Consider the following 20,518-nt stretch of genomic DNA (forward strand, 5'->3'; position numbering starts at 1 on the left):
GCCCGCATGTCTCGTAATACAACATGCACGAAATCAAAGTTTGGAATGAAGTCAAGAATTGTTCGGATCAGCTCGACTAAGTTCAGAACGACGGCGGAGCAGAGATGGGACAAGGGCCCTTTGAGCAGGGAGAGTGGATAGCAGATGGCGCTGTACAGTAATCCTCAGTCGCTTCAGTGGTTCAGCGACACCACCATGCCGAATCATCAAGGTATTGAACTCTTTATGGATCGACTCGGCTCCATGCTCCCCAAGCAACCCAAGACCAACGTTAAACCTGGACATAAAATCTACAACATGCCTTTCTAATAAATGCAACTTGGGAGTGATATGGCCCAGACCCCTTTCAACCACCTCACATCTGCAATGTATTAGAAATTCTGTTATTAGATCCTGCAACTCTTGACACTCCTGCTCAGTAACACTACTGCATGTCGAGTAGCGTGCTCGGCATTGTGCAAATGATTCCAGCAGTGTGGTGTATCGTTTGGAAATACAGAGTGCATCAGCAGCCAGGGAGGGTCCCCGAGCCGCAACTGTAGCAACCACTGCTGCCGTCAAGTCTGCAATCACCGACTCTGTCAGGGCTTTGTGCACGTGATTCCCCACAAAGGCACCACCATGGTATGCCTGGCGGGTGATGTTGTGCCGTTGTAGAACAGGCTCCAGGCAAGAGGTGCAGGGACCATCTGCAATGGCTGCAGTGGACAGAGTCGCTTGGAGGCCCGTCAGCTCCTGCTGCAAAACTGAGACTTTGGCGCTGGTCAATTGGCACTGCCGCTGTAGACCGCCGGCGAGAGTTTGCGGGCAAGCACCCTGTGCCTCGACAATGTGGTGGTGGAGAGCAATCCACTCGAGGTGCACTCGCCAACTTGCAAGCTGTTGCTCATGTTCTGAGAGCTCTGCTTGCTTGGCTGCGACAAGTGCGTGAGTCTCAGTTAGCTTTGCGAACTCTGAAGAGTCATCTGCGTCGGCATGGGCAACGCGTGCCAGCTGAAGGTCAAGGTTGGAGCATTCCTTCTTCAGCGCCTCGAAGAGCCACACAAAGATCCCAAGATCAAGGTGCAGTGCTGGCAGTGATGCATGATCAATAGGGATGGGCAGGATTGCTGGTCGGATGGCGTTCCGGAACAACTTCGCTCGTGGTGTTCTTGAGCCGTCCTGCACGAATGCTTGATGATCTGCTGCCAGTGTGGTGAGGGTGCGTGGTGGTGCGACAGAGATCTGAGCTTGCTTCATGCTAGCTTTAGTGGCAGTACAGTGCAAGCACGGGTGAACTCCGCTGGAGCCGGACAAACCATACAAAGTTGTCTGAAACTCGTAATCACCAAACAGTGTTACCTTTATTTTCTTGCCTTGCCACTCTGATGTGCGTAACAGGTTTATTTGTTGTGCAAATGGTGTCAGTGCAGTTGTGAGATTTGCAGGAGTGTCCTTTGCTGCAAAAACTAAGAACGGAATGGTGTTCTTCGTAGAATTTGGATTCAATAGGTTTGCTACTTGAAAACACATTTTGAAGGATTCCCCCCCATGGTCCCCCCCAACCTTCACAAGAACTTCATTTCCTGGCAAAGACTCATTGTGCCAAGTAAGTAACCCAGCTTTGTTGTACTCGTCCAAGTAGAAGTGAACGAGCTTCACAAGGTCTGCGCTTGCCACCATAGGTGCTTGAAGGACTTCACCATTTCTGGTGAGAAAGGGAACATTCTCCACAATGAAATCACTGGGTAGCTGCTCTACTACCTGCTCACGCATTTTGTGTTCTGACTCAATGCTGAGACCATAGGAATGCATCCACCTCCGAAGCTTGCGGAGTTGATTCCAAGGCATGTTCAAGTCTGTTTGCAATGACAAAGCAGCACTGGCAGAAAGAGATAAGCAGCCTACACCGGCATCTTTTAACAGCTGTTGTCGTTTCTCTTTGCTCAGCGAGCGTAGCTCCGCAGCATCCTGAGCATGCGAGGAACTAGCACTACCACACACTGTTGTTTTATGTTGTTGCAGTTCAGATGCTCTACGCTGTACTGTTCGTGTCGAGGCAGTGTCGCTTCCGATGCGTCCTTGCGTTGTGCGCGTAAAGGTCTGTGGAGGCCCCTTCGCAGATTGTCGAACCTGCAGAATGCCATCGTTAGCTTTTGCTGCGACTAAATGGCTGGTCAATCTCTCAGCAGCATCACCACACAGTTTTCTAGGTGACGCAGTCAAAACATCAGCCACTGTTGCTGACAATGGGACATAAGGTGCAGTGCTAAATTTCCCAAAGGTACAATCAGCAACATGATCTTTTAGACTACCCAAAGGGAGTGTCTTCTGGCAGCCCTCAAACACGCTTGCATGAAAGTCACATTTCACAGCAAGCTCAGAAATGCATTCATAAACAAACACTGGAACCTCCCGCAACGACGACGCCATAAGGGGAACTCGGCACATTGGGCAGGTGGCAGACTGTTCCAGCCAATGCCACACACAAGGAAAGCAAGTGACCTTCGAACAGCAAGGCACCTGTATAGCTTCATTTGCAACATGCAAACAGACACCACAAATTACAGATGAAAAAGTCATAGAAAATCTTTCAGGAGCCAATACTTCACTGGCTTTCAAGGAAGGCATTGCCCGGCACTTGATTTCCTGCTTGTCATCCACATCTATGCCTGTGTCGACCCCGACCCCCACCCCGCTACGCCTGCTACCTATCTCACTGCATGCAGCATTCCCGTCATCGCGGAGAGTGAGTGTGCATGCGGAGCGTTCTGTGCTAACAGATGGTGGCTTTACCTTTTTCTCTTTTCCACCGATGCGTGTTCCCTTTTTCTTGCTGGGCCTACCTCTAGCTTTAGCACGGTACAGCCCCAGAAACCGCAGCACATTTTGCGGAAAGTGCGCCAAACTGTGCACAGGACATTTTCGTATACGATGGAAAGCAGGGAGTACATGTACTAAATTAAAATCAGGGAGGAGTATTGTACGACAGTACTAGTGCTCCCTAAAGTAGCAGTTTTGTTTTTAAGGAGTAGAGCGTATTTGACCCAGTAAGTAAGAGTGGGGCCCCCGGCCCCGGGGAGGCTTCCTGCAGTTTCATAACACAGCAATAATTCTCTACTCTGTATTTGACCAACAACAACCCAGCACATGTATCTGTAGAATACTCGAGTACTCCCCCTCTCACCAAGTGATCCGCGTGACCATCAACCTCATCCTTGACGGCACCGTGTCTGCCTGGTTCACCGTGCTTCCTGATCCTCTGAGGCAGGAAGAATAATGTCGGCGGTGCAGTTAAAGTTCCACGATCAGTTGGCGATTCGGTATTGCCAAGAGCCGAATGCTCTCCCGCAGGATTGCGATCATGGCTGTTGAGCTGCTTTTTCCCTGCAGGCTGGCCTTTGTATCGCGTCCAAGATCATTCGAGCGAACCTCCCCAGACTAACGTAAACCAGGACAAGAGTCAGTGGAGAACGATCTACGACAGTCGCGCGTATCAGTCCTGCCGCTAGTATAGAGTTCCCGGAAGGGTTTCTGACCATCTTGGCTGGGAAGTTGTTTTGTGGAGCGTGTCTATTGTGGTAGTGCCAATCTTTAAAAGCATAATAAAAGGCCATATCGCTTCAGTCTGTCAGAGCGCTCCAAGCAGCATAGCAGAGCCCTTGACAGGCAGTCGCCTCTGGGAAATCTAATTATAAGCTAAGGTCAACCTTTTCTAATTTTCCGCGAACTCCAACCCAGCCACTTGCACATTTTAGGAAACCTCACTTCTCAACACCAAAAAACGGTCTCTTTACTGCGATTAAAAATTAAAATTAAGATTTACATTACACAATGTACACATTACGTCATACATTATTTACACTAAGGTCAACCTACAGACTCATATCGTTATCCGTCTAAAGGAAGCAGTACCAGAAGAGGAATAGTGAGCTGCTAGAAGGCACAGAACTGACCAAGGCCATGGGTGACACCGCTATCCTGCGTCGTGCCAATGCTATGGAGTCAATGCTAAAACCTGGACTCGCGCTAAGTTGCATGACCATAACCGACCATTGTTGGGGGCAAGCAATGCCAGACGGACACATACAGTAACCACCTAGCACAAAGGAATCCATTCATTTTCATCCCAATTGCAGGTAATGGCCCAATGAACTTCGACACGTATGAGCAACTGCAATAGGTCACCACAGCTACTGCACAAAATGGTGTCTCAGTGACCCCAACATCGATGGTGATGTGAATCAATCTCTTTTTCGGTACAGTAGATCCAAACAAAATCATAATGTCAACCGTCTCATCAATAGGTATGTTTTGTGAACGGAACAACACCGTGGAATGACTCTATATGAGCACAGGTGAGCAGGGCACGGGATGGGCTTGTCACGGAGCTTCTCCACAAAACCAAAACTATCTCTAACGGTTCTTTTGCAATAGCGATCTTCAAGACTTGTACAGGTTGAAAGTAGGCACAGAGACATTTCATAGGGTATTGGGGTGAGGCAGTTATCGATACAATAGAACGAACAGGGCATGTCGGTTTGTGTATTTTGGCTACTCGTAGAGTCTCGGACGAAGGCAACCTGAGGGTTTAGTACGATCAAATCCCTACTTGGAAATTTGTTCTTCGGCTTTAGCTACACCAGGCCATGGACATGGCCTTCAATATTGAAGATATTAAAAAGCCACGCGGACGTCTACTATCCAGACGGACAGACATTATAAAGCAAGACGTGAAGAAACCTAACATCACTGTCCCTGAAATCTTTGTCCTGGCCGAAAACAGACATGAACCCTTTTCGCTTACAGATGCGTAGAGTTCAATCCTGAGTAATATGCGAGCTAAATTTCACGGTTCGCGTGAGACTCGGCCAAAGGCCCAGTTTTCCGCATCCGCAGGAACGCCACCACCCTCTTGGATCAAGGCGCAGATGCAGCTCCTAAGCAGTGGGAGGTGAGTAGATCAGACCCACCACAAAATGGTCAAAGACCGAAATCCCATTCACTGCATCCATGTTTCCCTCGTGCCAGGCCACGAGTTCCCAATTAACTGTGGGTCGCAGCACGGCTGGAAAAAAATCCTTCCGCTTCCAAGCAGGACTTGAACCTGGTACCCTCTGTTTCTCGATCATGGTCTTAGACCATCCCACTATGCCTGCCTGCTAAAATAGCTAGAGAAAAATTCATTTCTAGACTCCTTTTTAAAGGAGTCTAGAAATGAATTTTGACATTAAAATGTCCATCTCCATGGAAATCTTTAGTAAAAGGCGAAAGATTTATTCGTCGTTGAAGGTAAACCAGAGTGCTCCAAAGAGGGGAAGGTAAGCGCCATCGAGCCGAGCGCAAGCTCGAGCAGTATGGCGAAACGACCGTCGTGTCATACTATACATATTATTGCAATTGTGAAAGGTTATTGCAATTACTAGTAGTTAGTTCATCATTGTCATCAACTAAGTACAATACTGTAGGATACCGGTGACCGGCGTTCGTCCTCGCGAAGCTTCCACTTCATATTTTCATCTCTGATAATATTATTATTATTATTAATTCAACATCTCCTGGCTCGTCAGAAGACTGCCAAAAAAAAAGAGAAGTCGGGTGGTAGCCAACCACGGCGAACTGAATAATAAGGAGAGAAACAAAGAGAGTACTGCAAGGGGAGGCATGACGAAAATGGTGAGATTATTTAGGACGAAGAAGCTGAAGCTTGAACTCCTTAATGTCTGTGCATGAGCTTCCCAAGTAACAGTTGGGTGGTTGTTGCTTTGCGTTGTTGAATTGTGGTTTGACCGTCCTGTCTGGCCTTGCCGTCCCGTCATCATACCAGGGCAGCATTCCATGAAGCCTTGGAATATAGCTTGTGCTCGGCTCGATGGCACTTACGTTCCCCTCTTCGAAATTATCACTATTATCCATGAACCTTCAAAGTTGGAAGGCCGTTGGTTAGCGCTATGGAGTGGTGCTAACCAATTGCCATTAGCATTATCCGCTCAGGCCTACACACAGCTACTAGGATGTGGTACGACAATGGTGACAGGAGTGTACTAGTAACATGTACCGGTATACATAATATTATCCATATAAAACCGCTCTGTGAGCGGTTCTGAAAAACCTTTACTGGTACTGCCCCGTCGTAAAAGTAAGAAATTAGAACTGGCCCATTGTCCCCCCAAATGCGAACTGATCCACCTAAATCGCGAATGACGGGACCCGAACGCACCAGTAGCACGAGGTCGGGAGGGCACAGGACAGCAATTATCATAGGGTAACACCACCTACCGCTAGTACAGTACATGGCCTATAGTCCGGACCAACGTCCCCATCTGCATTCACAGGTAGGAACCTCGTGCTACTGGTGCGTTCGGGTCCCGTCATTCGCGATTTAGGTGGATCAGTTCGCATTTGGGGGGACAATGGGCCAGTTCTAATTTCTTACTTTTACGACGGGGCAGTACCAGTAAAGGTTTTTCAGAACCGCTCACAGAGCGGTTTTATATGGATAATTTCAGTTCTTTTTCCGTTCCCTCCCCACCCCAACCCCGAAGGTAAACATGATGACCACTCGCGCGATGTACTGCATGTAGCCATGAGATTGCAATAACACACTGATACATACCAGCCCTCCCCGCCTCGCTACCCCGCACACAGATACACAAACATGCGTATGCACACGGCACACACACGTGGCCACGCACATGCACACGACACAAACAGGAAATTCTTCATATATAATGCCATGCAAAGCAGTGGCCACCGTACTTGAGGAAGTCAGTTGTGAAACAAAAATAATTCAACTACAGCGTGTAGACAAGCTGACGGCCAAAGCACAACATAGCAAACATGACATTTGCCCAAGGATTGCAGTTTGCAGACCACGCCATGGAAGCAGCGAATACAGAATGCAATATCATACAAAGTGACAAGCAAGGAAGTGGCCATCATACACCAGAAACTTGCAGAAAGTCACACATCCAACAGATAGAGAAGTGAACAGCAATCTGATACAGCCCACACAGGACAAAGCTGACCTGATACTCGTCCCAAGATCGCAAGTGGCAAATCCTTTTCAATGCATAACATGCAGGTGTACGTTAGACGCATGGACAACATCTGACCGTGTCGTCAGCATACAATGCCATCACATGTTTACCCCACAAGTTACACACATGCACAGTAGAAGCACAATGAAAGCAATGGAAAAGTACGATGTAGTTGCTGAAGCATCTTCACACTTCAAATTCAGACTTCAATGTGGTCGTCACGGGATGATATACCTGCAAGATACAAGTGATAAAGAAAGAAAGCAGAAGGTCGTGAGGTAGGCTATGAGTAGCCCTTTCCCAAAGATGCCATAGTTTTTCGCAACTTATGCTTTTCGCAACCGTGCCAAAACAAGTGCTAGTTGCTGAAATCGCATCCATATTTTTCAGAAAAAGCTCAAAAGTTGCCAATATCGCAACTCAAAATTGGAGAGTTCTTGTGCAAAACCTACAAAACAGGGAGCAGAAATAGCAGAAATGCAGCGATACTGCGACAGCAAACTCGTACACCCCTTCCTGCTGTGAACCACCACTTTACACATTGCCAGTAGCCTGTTGCATGTATCCTACATGTACATGTGCATCATTACAGTGCACGGAAAAGGGAATGCACATAATTATCATAACTACCGTTGATCTACTGTTTCTCAGAAATGAGCCTGAAGGCAGGCGAGAAATGAGCGAGCGTGAGTATGTATTTGTCCAACAATGCAACATGTAGTCGGTGACTTGACCTTTTGACCCCATGCCATGGGCCAATTGCGCCAAGGTTGCGGAGAAGTTGCGATATAGTTCCGGAAAATGAAGAAAGTTGCGAAAGGTGCGATTTCTTCCTAAACAACGAAAAGTTCCGAAAAAAGTGGCCAGCATCTTTGGGAAAGGGCTAGCTATGAGACACCACAAACGGGTCACCTACATGTATGTTCAGGGCTAGTGCACTCACACGCAGAATTGTCATAATCGAGCATTTCCCAAACTGAGAAGTGCAATGAAATCCACTTGCTTGCACAGGAGCAATTTTGCAATATTATGATGCGCAATTCGACACGATCTGCGATGCTGTGTGCGATGTGCCCTGCTGTCATGATGGTGACAGTCACCGTGGTATGTTTTGTAAACGTCGCCCATGCACTCTTCTGTCAAGTCCAAAGTGCTCACATACTTGGCAATGTCTTTGCAGTGATTAACTTTTATCCTAGTTATGTCACGGGTAACTTTAATGAAGTACCCGCAGGCCGTGTCGATCCGCACATCGTCCACTCTCTCATGTACCTGGCCTGCTTTGTCTGTGTATCCATTTCATGTGCGATCCACAAAATCGACTAGACAGTGGGTGCAATACGCTCTCTATCTGAAGACGTTCTTCTGGCGACATCTCGCCATGTACTTGGCCTGCTTTGTCTGTGTATCCATTTTCATGTGCGATCAACAAAATCTCAATGCACTACAGACTAGACAGTGGGTGCAATACGCTCTCTATCTGAAGACGTGAACCATAATTTTTTTTGGAAAAGTTATACGTACACCTGAAATGTAATGAAGTACAGGAACAGAGAGAGTGACTACAATACGCTCTCGACCTGATATAGTGATAACGTGTTAGAAGGTAACAGGTCTACAGTCCCACCGTACCCTTCCGACACGACTGTAGACCATTAAATTTTTTGACCTGATAACGTGAGTACAAGACACTCTCCACCTGATAACGTGTTAGTAGAAGGTAACTGGCAACATATCAATGGGTTGCCTTACCGTGGTCTAGAGGAGACGTCTTCGCAGCAATATTTTCCCACCTGCGCATTCAGTCGCCGACGCGACAGCGTTTACTGGGCCGTTCCAGTTGCGGAAGACATTCGATTCATCGGGCCAATTTAGCAACAGGGCCGTGGACACACAGGGGGCAGAGGAGAGACATTGTTAGTGGACAAGAAATATGCAGTGGCAAGTGGCGAGTGCCGCATGGATGTCAAGTTGTCATGCACAATTCAGCTATTACTTACGGTCCAGCTAGTCCTGCCATTGCTCGCTCGTCCTGGTTCCTCCTCGTTCGTCTTCCTGCACGTCTGCACTTCTCCTTCCCCACAGTTGGCTTTGCGGTACGGGGGTGCCGGAAGGAATTCCCACCATGTATCCATGTACATGAAGTCTCTCCATGTACATGTCCACGGCCACGTCAGCAGTTTGTATAGTACCGGAAGGAGTTCCCACGATGTCTCCAAAGGCCTAGAGCGGACGTCTTTGCAGCAATTCTTTTCGCCCTGCGCATTCAGTCCGCCGACGATGTCTCCAAAGGCCTAGAGGGTACGTCTTTGCAGCAATTCTTTTCACCCTGCACATTCAATCCGCTGACACGACAGCGTTTACGGGGCCGCTCCAGGTGCAAAAGGTCCACGTCAGCAGTTCTCAACTATTTCGCGTACGGGATAGTCGCCGCGACAGCGTTTAAGGGGTCGTTCCAGGTGCAAAAGGCATCCATCAATGGCACTTTGCAGTACGGGGTACGGAAAGGGGCCTCCTCGTTCGACTTCTAGATTCTGCAGTTCTCCTTCCCGTCAGGAGTACCGAAAGGGGCCTCCTCGCAGTTGTCCTTGCCGTCAGGTCCACGTCATGCAGTTCTCAACTATTTCGCGTACGGGATAGTCGTCTTTGTCGTACGCGACATCGGCGTTTACCGAGTGTCATTGGCACAAAGCAGACCGTTGACGGGGTCACGTGTCAAGAAAGTATCAACAACGTGTCGACTACGTGTCGACCACGTGTATAGCGGTACACTCAGCGGTACACTAATTCTCGTGCCATTCTCGTGTCACAAAACTGGAACATCGAGTACCAGTATGGAAAGGCTTCAGACAGGAAGCCTTTCCAATCAAGAGTAGATAAACAAGAGTGTGCAACTCGCGGATGGGTTGGCCCACGGCGGAATTTTTTGTTGACGTAATCTTTTCGACGACGCACGCGCTGCGAGCCTTTTGGAGAGTTTTCCCTCGTGCACTTGGCTGGGCTTTACACTACAAGTACAAGCTACAAGGTCGGTGCCCAGCACGTGCTCTCACACTGCTCTGCGGCAGAATCCGCGTTTCTCTGAAAAAAAGGTGACGTCAACAAAAAATTCCGCCGTGGGCTGCATACTGGCCAACCCTCCCGTTTTTCCCAGGAAAATCCCGGAAAATCAAAACTCCTCCCGGGGTCCAGGGGATTTCAAGCAAACTCCCGGAAAAACCAAAGTTTTGTGTGATACAGGATTTTCCTGAAAACTCCATGGTTTCTCCCCGAATGTCCCGGTTTTTTGAACTTTTTTCAAAGGTATGTACGGTGCTCATTCGCACTTCGAACTGTGCACAGCACTTTGAAGACCTGACAATGCAAGATCTGCACTGACAAAGTGACAGGCGGGCGCCGACTGATCACTGCACTACAGCCTAGTACAGGGTCGATCTGTGCTGTACGCACAGCTGCAGAGTCGAACGTTTTTTGGCGGGAAAAGCTCTTTTTCACTTGTTTTGTGCCATCCAGGGATTTTGAGAGAAATCCAGGGATTCTGCATGTCTTGTCAAGGGATTGAGATTGTGGTGGTTGGTCAGTATGGGGCTGCAGATTGTGCAGGAGAGATCCAGAGTTGCACACTCTTGTTTATCTACTCTTGATAATATTAGGCCAAGTAAAAAAAAAAGCTAGATGATCGTCCCCGTCCGCCCCAGTTTTTGTCAGCGCCCCAAGAAATATTTTATTTTTTAAATCGTGAGTTTTTGCCGAAATCGTTGGTTTTTTACCGATCGCGGATGCAGGAAACATGTGCACGCTTTGTTTTATACTTTCTTTACTATATGGACCACATACTACTAGTATATCACAACGTCAGTATCGATCTGCTGAAGAAAGAAAAAGAAAAAAAGAAAAAAAAAGAAAAAAAGAGAAAAAAACCTTGATGTTGTTGTGTACACTGTGTGCATGAGAGGGTAAAAAGTAAAAAAATAAAAATAAAATCCTCCCGCCCTCCCCGATTTTTCCAAAAAAAAGGACGATCATCTAGTAATTTTTTTTACTCGGCCTTATGTGGAGCCTTTTGGCCTTGGCAGAGATTATTTGTGCAAGAGCGTTTTTTTTTTTTTTTTTTTTTTTTGGTGCCATGCATACCGAATTTATCCTTACACCGAAAGGTCAGGGGTTGGCTTTTACCGAAATTTTACAACACCGAAAATAAGGTGATATACAGTATAGGCAAGCAACCAAATGAAGCACCATCAGGTAAAGGCAAGCGCGTTATTGTTGTGCATACTGGTGGACGGGACGGATTCGTGAAAAACTGCGCCGATGTGTTCGTGAGTCACCACCACTTTCCGCATTCATTCGGGAGCATATTGGACTTAGAGTAAACAAATAAAATAATAATAATAATAATTTTCACTCACAAAGCAACTGTTCAGTACATGGGGTAGTGGTCTACCAGAGCAATCACACTCACCACCGTGGTGGTTTTCCAGAAATGAGTAGAAGCAAAAACCACACTCGCAGCCACATATTTAAAAAAAAGCCGAAAACATCTAAATCAATCAAAGAACCGCCAGCAAGCGGGAGAAAGGATCGCAAAATCAAGTGAAAACAACGGCATGGCCAGTGCCAGTGGTGAGCATGGGTGACTGGGCAGCAGGGGAGCGCCTGAAAAACAATGACTCCCTACATTCCTAGCCGCGACCGCTCAACCGGGCTAGAGGAAAAACACGCCTTTCGGCCAAAAAACCTTTCTAATTCATTAATTCCTGCCCCGCTGCCGGTCAAACCCAACAATAGAGACGACAAGAAATTGTATGCAATAATCATAACCATAAGCCACACACATCGGCATAGAATATCAAGAAGAACAGCGGAAGACCCCCATGACACCAGGGTGGGTGGGCAACTTCAACTACCACGAGGAAAAAAACCACGATGGCAGGTTCAACGGAGTTGCGCAGAACAAGAGCAAATGCATGAAAATATTTTGTGAGTGAAGAATACGTTTTTTGCACTCTTTCGCTCCGCTCAGCCGTGAAAAAAATAAATAAATAAAGGAGTTCAGTGAAGCGGAATATACTGTTCTTGGTCAGCAGAGGTTGGATGGCTGTGTGGGGTGGGTTGACATGGGACTCAAGGCAGAGATGAGCTGTTCAGAACACCTCCACCATTGTGCTCCGTAAGCAGACGGACTTCAGATGAGACTCTTCCCTGCAGCGTCGGGCGGGCAAAGGTCCATTCCACTTCAGCGGTTGATATGGGACTTCAGGCAGAGATGATCTGTTCGGCATCACAGCGCTGGGCTTCATGGAGAAGTTCAGACAGCTGACCGGCTTCCCACATGTCCATCCGCCAAGTCAGAAGGCGATGGATGTCCTTCTCCTTGCGGATCATTGTGTTGCGCTGCAAGACCAAAGCTGCGAAGATGAATTCTCTCTCGGATGATTGGCGCTTGGAATTGCTTCGTTCGATTTCGTCGGCCAGGATGTTACAGAATCTTAAGCCAACATTTCCATCAGGAATCTCATACTGCTCGCCCCTGAGAGCTCCTGTCTTCCACCACAACGAGCGAATGTCTGAGTTTGGCCCAACTTCGCTTTTGACCAAGGGAGCCCTGTGCGCCTCTTGGAATTGGGCAGGGGGATAAGCAGACTTCCACAAGGATCCTGTCTTTCCTTGTGCCCCATCAGCAGGGTCCAACACACCTCCACCATTGCTTTCCGTAAGCGGACAATCTTCAGATCGGACTCTTCCATGCAGCGTCGGGAGGGCAAAGATCTGTTCAAATTCAGCGGTTGATATGGGACTCCAGGCAGAGATAATCTGTTCGGCATCACAACGCTGGGCTTCATGGAGAAGTTCAGACAGCTGACCGGCTTCCCACATGTCCATCCGCCGAGTCAGAAGGCGATGGATGTCCTTCTCCTTGCGGATCATTGTGTTGCGCTGCAAGACCAAAGCTGCGAAGATGAATTCTCTCTCGGATGATTGGCGCTTGGAATTGCTTCGTTCGATTTCGTCGGCCAGGATGTTACAGAATCTTAAGCCAACATTTCCATCAGGAATCTCATACTGCTCGCCCCTGAGAGCTCCTGTCTTCCACCACAACGAGCGAATGTCTGAGTTTGGCCCAACTTCGCTTTTGACCAAGGGAGCCCTGTGCGCCTCTTGGAATTGGGCAGGGGGATAAGCAGACTTCCACAAGGATCCTGTCTTTCCTTGTGCCCCATCAGCAGGGTCCAACACACCTCCACCATTGCTTTCCGTAAGCGGACAATCTTCAGATCGGACTCTTCCATGCAGCGTCGGGAGGGCAAAGATCTGTTCAAATTCAGCGGTTGATATGGGACTCCAGGCAGAGATAATCTGTTCGGCATCACAACGCTGGGCTTCATGGAGAAGTTCAGACAGCTGACCGGCTTCCCACATGTCCATCCGCCGAGTCAGAAGGCGATGGATGTCCTTCTCCTTGCGGATCATTGTGTTGCGCTGCAAGACCAAAGCTGCGAAGATGAATTCTCTCTCGGATGATTGGCGCTTGGAATTGCTTCGTTCGATTTCGTCGGCCAGGATGTTACAGAATCTTAAGCCAACATTTCCATCAGGAATCTCATACTGCTCGCCCCTGAGAGCTCCTGTCTTCCACCACAACGAGCGAATGTCTGAGTTTGGCCCACCTTCACTTTTGACCAAGGGAGCCCTGTGCGCCTCTTGGAATTGGGCAGGGGGATAAGCAGACTTCCACAAGGGTCCTGTCTTTCCTTGTGCCCCATCAGCAGGGTCAAACACACCTCCACCATTGCTTTCCGTAAGCGGACAATCTTCAGATCGGACTCTTCCATGCAGCGTCGGGAGGGCAAAGATCTGTTCAAATTCAGCGGTTGATATGGGACTCCAGGCAGAGATAATCTGTTCGGCATCACAGCGCTGGGCTTCATGGAGAAGTTCAGACAGCTGACCGGCTTCCCACATGTCCATCCGCCGAGTCAGAAGGCGACGGATGTCCTTCGCCTTGTGGATCATTTTGTTGCGCTGAAGGACCAAAGCTGCGAAGATGAATTCTCTCTCTCTCTCGGATGATTGGCGCTTGGAATTGCATCGTTCGATTTCGTCGGCCAGGATGTTACTGAATCTTAAGCCAACATTTCCATCAGGAATCTCATACTGCTCGCCCCTGAGAGCTCCTGTCTTCCACCACAACGAGCGAATGTCTGAGTTTGGTCCACCTTCGTTGGATAAAGTGGTGGTCAACGAGGAGGACACGGCTTGAGAGGAGCTTTCAGTGCGACTCTGCTGGTTGCTGCACCGGCCGTTAGCACTGAGCACACGTCCCTGACAACTGCGTCCGAGGCTAACACAGGAACATTTCGTACACGTTCCGTGTTTGTTGCAGGCACAGCCCTTCACTTGATCTCGCTTTCTCATTCTCCGTCTGGCGTAGGTTCGATCAGCCATCTTACTATACTATACTGTTACCAGTGTTGCAGCTTATACTTAGTATAGCAACAACCTAACTTCTATGTTACTTGCTCGCTTGAGATTCGAAAACCCCACTATACGACTAGTCACTGGAAGACTCTATCACCATGATCACGGGAGAAGTAAAATTTGCTTCCGCTCTCTGCAGAATCTGAGCAGTCTGGCCACGATAGATCAGTTGGCCTTTGCCTTAGGCTTAGGCTTAGCTGTTTTACTTCTACACCCAGGAGCTGAGCAGTGAGTGACTAGGCGCTAGGCTCCCACCCTGGTCTACACGTAGGTACTGGGTCTACCGTACGTAAGCCTACGCATGTAACGTAACCAGTGCAGTAAAATGGCCGACAAGTACAAGTGCTGGTTATTATTGGCCAGCGTGGCCGCGTGGGCCACACGTAAACCCATTACACATGATTGTAGGTAGACGATGACTTAATAATACTAATAATACTCAATACAATAGTTAGGATACTAGATAGGCTAGTTATTGAGAGACTAGTAGTAGTAGTAGTATAGTACTCAGTAATCCCAAGTGGTCTGAACATGTCCACGCAAGATAAGGACGCTACGTGTGCTAGCTCTGCACTTGACAAGCGATGAGTCACGCACAGCCCACGTAACCATGGTAAACACGTCACGTACGTAGGTACTAGTAGTAGTAGGTGAGGTGATGAGTCTGAGCATACTGTTACTTTTCCTCAGCGCCCAGGTCAACACACTTTCGTCAACACCGGGTTTCCGCACACAATCGAATCACAGTTCAGTTTTACTCCACTCCGGAGAACACAATTATTCAGACCAATGGAACATAGGAAAATCACAACAGCTACAAACTAACTACTTGTAGAATCTAGAGCTCAGGTCCAACACAACAAGAACCAAAACATTACCACGCGGCCAGCAACATGTGCATGCGAACAACTCACAGAACAAAAGGCACATGCTTCCAAAACCAATACACACTCCGGCCCGGCCGGCCCGTGTCGCATATGCCAGCGATACATGCATAAAAGGAAGTACAGTGAGAAGGAAGTAACGCAGGTCACATGAAAGCGCGTAGCATTCCCACGTGTAAGCTAACACGCACCACAAATCACATATCACAGACACAGGGCCTAGGGCACAACTGCAACTGTGCACTACGCACACATTCAAATACAGCTGTAGACACGCACTGCATAAATCTACAAGTACTCGTACAAACTGTGCAGGTCAGCGACACCTGCAGCATCTGCTGGAACAATGGCACAAGGGAGTACTAAGAGTGAGAAAACGTAACATTCCCTCCCTCATGAGCGAACGTGGGAAAACTGAGCGAATCTAATGCCTATACGCTATTGGGCAAAACCGTAACTTGATACACAGCATTAACAACGGCGAGCATGCCAGTTAATGTCACTCATTAGACACCCTTAGCAAACAACGGTAACGCTATTTTTTACGGTACTCGTACCTTGATCACCCAAATAGCGTTGAAGCTGCAGCGTATAAACGTTATGTGGGCTGATTTATCGTTGTGACCAACGGTACGTGTTTTGGCCAAATACTGCATAGTCCGTACGCATTTCACCTTGTATCGCGTATATGGTGACAACAATGGTTGTACCGCGCGAAATCAAAGCTATTCTCGTGGCAACAGCGTACTAAAAATAGCGTGCATCTTGCTAAAGGTCGAACCCAAATCACGGTATTTTCCCCCTTACGGTAATACCGTTGCAACATAACGTTGTTTGCTAAGGGTGTCTATTGAGATCACTTAGCCGGACTTCGGCAGAGGCTGGGAGAGTCACCTTGACTGCCGACGGTTCCACATCTAGGGGCACCAAGCGGTGGACGCTGCGCTTGTACACCTTCCCTTTGACCTTCACGTCCACTACGCGCACCTTCCCGTCCTTTCCAGGATACGTAGCGACCACTCGACCAAGCGGCCACTGAGTCCTTGGGAGCGATTCGTCCAGCATCATCAGGATTTTGCCGACTGTAACCGATGCACTATCACGGTGCCACTTCGTCTCCAAATTGGCTCGAGCAACAATCTCGCGGAGCCACCTCTTCCAAATGCGCTTCATCAGATCCTGAAGCAACTGCCAGCGACGATGCAGACCCCCCTCCGGGGTTGCTTCCAACGCTGTTGCAACTCTCGAATGGCCAACCAAGAAATGCAAAGGCGTTAGCGGCTCCAGGTCTTCACTTTCCTCCGAAAGCGTTGTCAATGGCCGCGAGTTGATGAGAGCCTCGGCCTGCACCAATACTGTCTGGAGCTCTTCTTCAGTTAAATCAGCCTTGTACAGCACAGTCTGGAGAACTTGCTTCATGGAGCGCACGATCCGTTCGAACACGCCGCCGAAATGAGGAGAACGAGGCGGATTGAATTTCCACTCAATCCCTTGGCCTGCATACTCCGATGTGAGGTCGGCATGGTCAAGCTGGGCGACTGCCTCCCTCAGCTCTCGCTCTGTCGCAACAAAATTGCTTCCATTATCAGTAAGCAACATCTCGGGTGTGCCGCGACGCTTGCAGAATCGCGTCAGGGCCATCTTGAAGCCAGTCGTGTCGAGAGAGGTAACCAGCTCCAAGTGACACGCTCGAGATTGCAAACACGTGAACACTGCCACATACCTCTTCTCTTGTGTACGTCCTCGACCTCTCTTCACTAGAAATGGTCCGGCGAAGTCCACAGCGGTGCGGGCGAATGCCAGAAGTGGTCCTTGCGTGCGGAGGTCTGGGAGAGGACCCATCCTGGGAGTGGCTGGTTTGCGCCACACCTTCTGACATCCCACGCAGTGGTGCCGATGTGACTTCACCATTTGCTTGCCCTTCACAAGCCAGTAGTGATCGGCGAGATTGGACAGGATGTGATTCGTGCCAATGCTGTGTCGGCATCGCTCATCCTCTCTCCGAATGATCAGCTCTGTCACTCGGTGTCGAGGTGGTAGAATAATTGGCGATCGAAACTCAGATGCCAAGTGGTAAGCCGTACGCAGTCTCCCACTAACTCTTAATACGGGGTATCCACTCTGTTCGTCGATGCGCGGTTGCAACTTGAGAAGAGGGGCGCTGCTTGGCAACTCCTTCCCTTTTCTCAGCGTGCTCGTCACTTCACCATAGCTCTCATCTTGCGCACGCATGATCCAATAGTGCTCCGCTCTTTCAAACTCAGCTGGTGAGAGCTCGGGCACGGCAACCTCCTTGCTGTTCTTGATTGCAATCTTCACACGGGCGTCGCTGAGCGTTAGCTGTGGCAGTCGGCTCTTGCGGCGATTGTGTATGGCACGCATGCACCAAGCCGTGACCCGCACAAGACGGCTCCACGAGGAATAGTTGTTTGGACTTAGCCGCAACGGTGGTGACATCATTGCCGTCATCGTGATTTCAGGAGTCTTGAGCATTTGTGGTAGCTCCTTCGGCACAGCTATCCTGCGATCTGGCCATTCGCTCTGTTGCTGTGCCAGAAACGATGGTCCATGCCACCACCTGCTCTCCTCTGCCAGCTGTGTGACTGTCATCCCACGGGTGGGAAGATCAGCTGGATTTCTGACTCCGGGAACATGACGCCAGTTCCGTGCCATAGACTGCTGTTGGATCTCCGATATCCGGTTGCCGACTTCCAGCTTGAACTTTCGGCTGGGTGATCGAATCCAATACTGGACATTCATGGAATCGCTCCAGTAGTGGCTGTCGGCTGCTCTCACACCAAGAGCTTCGCTAACGTACGTCCCAAGACGCACACCCAGGACCGCTCCCTGCAGCTCTAGCATCGGAATGGATCGACGCTTGATCGGTGCTGGTCTTGCCTTGGCCATCACCAGGGTAACCTTCGCTGTACCATCTGGTCGCTCTGCTCGGACGTATGACGCAGCGGCGTAGGCCCGTTCTGATGCGTCGGTGAACGTGTGCACACTCAGACCCATCGACGTTGTGCTATCTTGAAAACAGCGATCAATGCGTAGCTGTGTAAGCTTAGGCATCTCAGCAAACCATTCTTGCCAAGCTACCGCCGTCTCTTCAGGCAGTGGGTCGTCCCAGCCGAGCCCCGCAAGACATAGTTCCTGGAACAACAACTTGCTCCTGATGGTGAATGGTGCTAGTTGCCCTCTGGGGTCAAACAGTGATGCCATGCGACTGAGGACGGTGCGCTTCGTGCACGCAGCGGATGTGGGTTCCTGATAGTGAAACGTGAAATAATCTTCGCTGACCATCCACGTTACGCCCAGTGCCTTTTGTGAGGGCTGTCCAGACGACTCTTGTGCCGTTATGGACTTAGACGTGGCCGGCGCGCGGTGCTCCGGTGGAATTGATTCCATCACTGCTTCACTGTTGCTCAACCACTTCCGGAGATGGAAGCCGCCTTTCTTCAGGAGGTCTTGTAGCTGAGACCGAAGACGCATTGCTTTCTGGTCGTCAGGCAAGGACTTCAACATGTCGTCGACGTAGAATGCCTTGCGAACTGTGTCACTGACTGCTGGGTCGTAGTTCGCTCCGAAACGCTCGGCCGTCTCCAGCAAAGCTCTGCCTGCTAGGTATGGCGATGCACGGATGCCAAACGCCAACCTGGTGAACTCATAGGCCTTGACTCCGTCCCCGGTCTTCCAAAGAAATCGGTGATATCTGCGATCCTCAGGCTGTAGTGATACCTGAAGGAACATCTCCGACACATCAGCAATCAGTGCCACAGGGTGCATGCAGAACCGGATCAGTACTGTGACGAGGTCATTCTGCAGTCGTGGCCCCGCGTACATGTGTTCATTGATGGACGTGCCGTTGAAGCGAGCTGCAGCATCAAACACAACACGGACCTTAGTTGTAGCCTTGTCTTCGCGGACTACTGCGAAGTGCGGCAGAAACCATTGCTCACGGCCACATTGCTGGACTTGATCAGATGTCAGCTCCTGAATGTACGCCTTCTGTAGGTACTCCTCTAGCACCTTTGCATAGCGAATCTGAACGGTTGGTCTTCTCTCTAGAGACCTCAGTAGCGAACGCAGCCGATCCTCGGCCTGCACTCGGTTGCTCGTGATCTGAGGACGCGCTCCATTCTGCCAGGGAATACCGACAACGAATCGACCATCTGCGTACCCTAGCTGCTGTCGAGTCATTTCCTCAGCATGGCGTTCGTCAGGTGACAGGTAGCTCTCAGCAGACGGTTGCATGCCGACCGCTTCCAAGTCCCAGAAGTTACGGACAAGCGAGTCGAGACCTGTCTGTGTTAGTTCCAGGGCATGATGGGTGTGCTGGACAGAGCTGTCTTGTATGGCTGAACCGAAACAGACCCATCCCAAGGGTGTGCGCCTTGCAATGGGCTCACCTGCCTTGCCAATCCGTTCTTCCTGTGCACTGTGCAGTGCTGCTGAATTTAGCCCGATTAGGATGTCGATGGCGCGTTGATTGCTTGCAGCAGGGAAATCAATGTCTGCTAGATGTGGCCACTGGTGACGCAGACGGCTCCAATCAGCAACGTGCACGTCGCTTGTGATCTTTGGCAGCACATATGCCTCAACTTCTGATATCTCCTGGCTGTCATATTGATGAAGGGACAGAGACACCACCTCTCGCTCGCCTGAGAGAACTTGACCGCCTAGCACACCAACATGCACTGGCTTGCGCTCTCCTCGCAGCCGTAGTCGGTGTGCAAGCCTCTCTGTGACAAAGCTGCATGTTGATCCAGAGTCAAGAAGGACGTTGGCTGTGGCAGTCACTGTTCCATTTGCGACCCTCACCGGTATCGTCATGAATGAGGTCAAGCCGGCCTCGTCGTCATTGGCTGGCTGGGATTCGCTGTTCACATGGTGGCTAGCCTCTTTTCGCGTTGGTGGTGATGGTGTAAAACTGCCTTGTCGTTCACGGTGCAGTAAATGATGATGCTTGCCTTGACACTCTCGGCACACCGCTGCCATGCAGTCTCGTGCCCAGTGCCCATTTCCCAGGCAGTTGACGCATAGCCGTAGGTTCCGGATCGTGTCATTTCTCTTTTGCACGGGCAGACTCTTGAATTCGCCACAATCTGCAATATGGTGTGCACCCTCGCACTTACC

General features: G+C 49.6%; 1 protein-coding gene, 1 long non-coding RNA gene and 1 pseudogene across 2 annotated transcripts; all 3 read right to left on the reverse strand.

Moving 5' to 3' along the window:
- Positions 1-5,172: 5,172 nt before the first annotated feature.
- Positions 5,173-5,285, reverse strand: LOC135828972 (U5 spliceosomal RNA; annotated as a pseudogene).
- Positions 5,286-6,706: 1,421 nt separating this feature from the next.
- LOC135828660 (uncharacterized) lies at positions 6,707-9,533 on the reverse strand. Its single transcript, XR_010555735.1, has 2 exons — positions 8,772-9,533; positions 6,707-7,253 (listed from the first exon to the last, which is right to left on the reverse strand). It is a non-coding gene; the product is annotated as an uncharacterized LOC135828660 (long non-coding RNA).
- Positions 9,534-16,219: 6,686 nt separating this feature from the next.
- On the reverse strand, positions 16,220-19,636 carry LOC135828049 (uncharacterized). Its single transcript, XM_065340484.1, has one exon. The coding sequence runs from the start codon at positions 19,634-19,636 to the stop codon at positions 16,220-16,222; it is 3,417 nt and encodes a 1,138-aa protein (XP_065196556.1).
- Positions 19,637-20,518: the final 882 nt, after the last annotated feature.

The sequence above is a fragment of the Sycon ciliatum genome, chromosome 12, assembly GCF_964019385.1.
Source record: "Sycon ciliatum chromosome 12, ocSycCili1.1, whole genome shotgun sequence".
Taxonomy (NCBI): Eukaryota; Metazoa; Porifera; class Calcarea; order Leucosolenida; family Sycettidae; genus Sycon; species Sycon ciliatum.

Bases quoted from the DNA above. Each gene is read 5' to 3' on its own strand.
- LOC135828049 (XM_065340484.1), bottom strand. From the start codon at position 19,636: ATGCAACCGTCTGCTGAGAGCTACCTGTCACCTGACGAACGCCATGCT.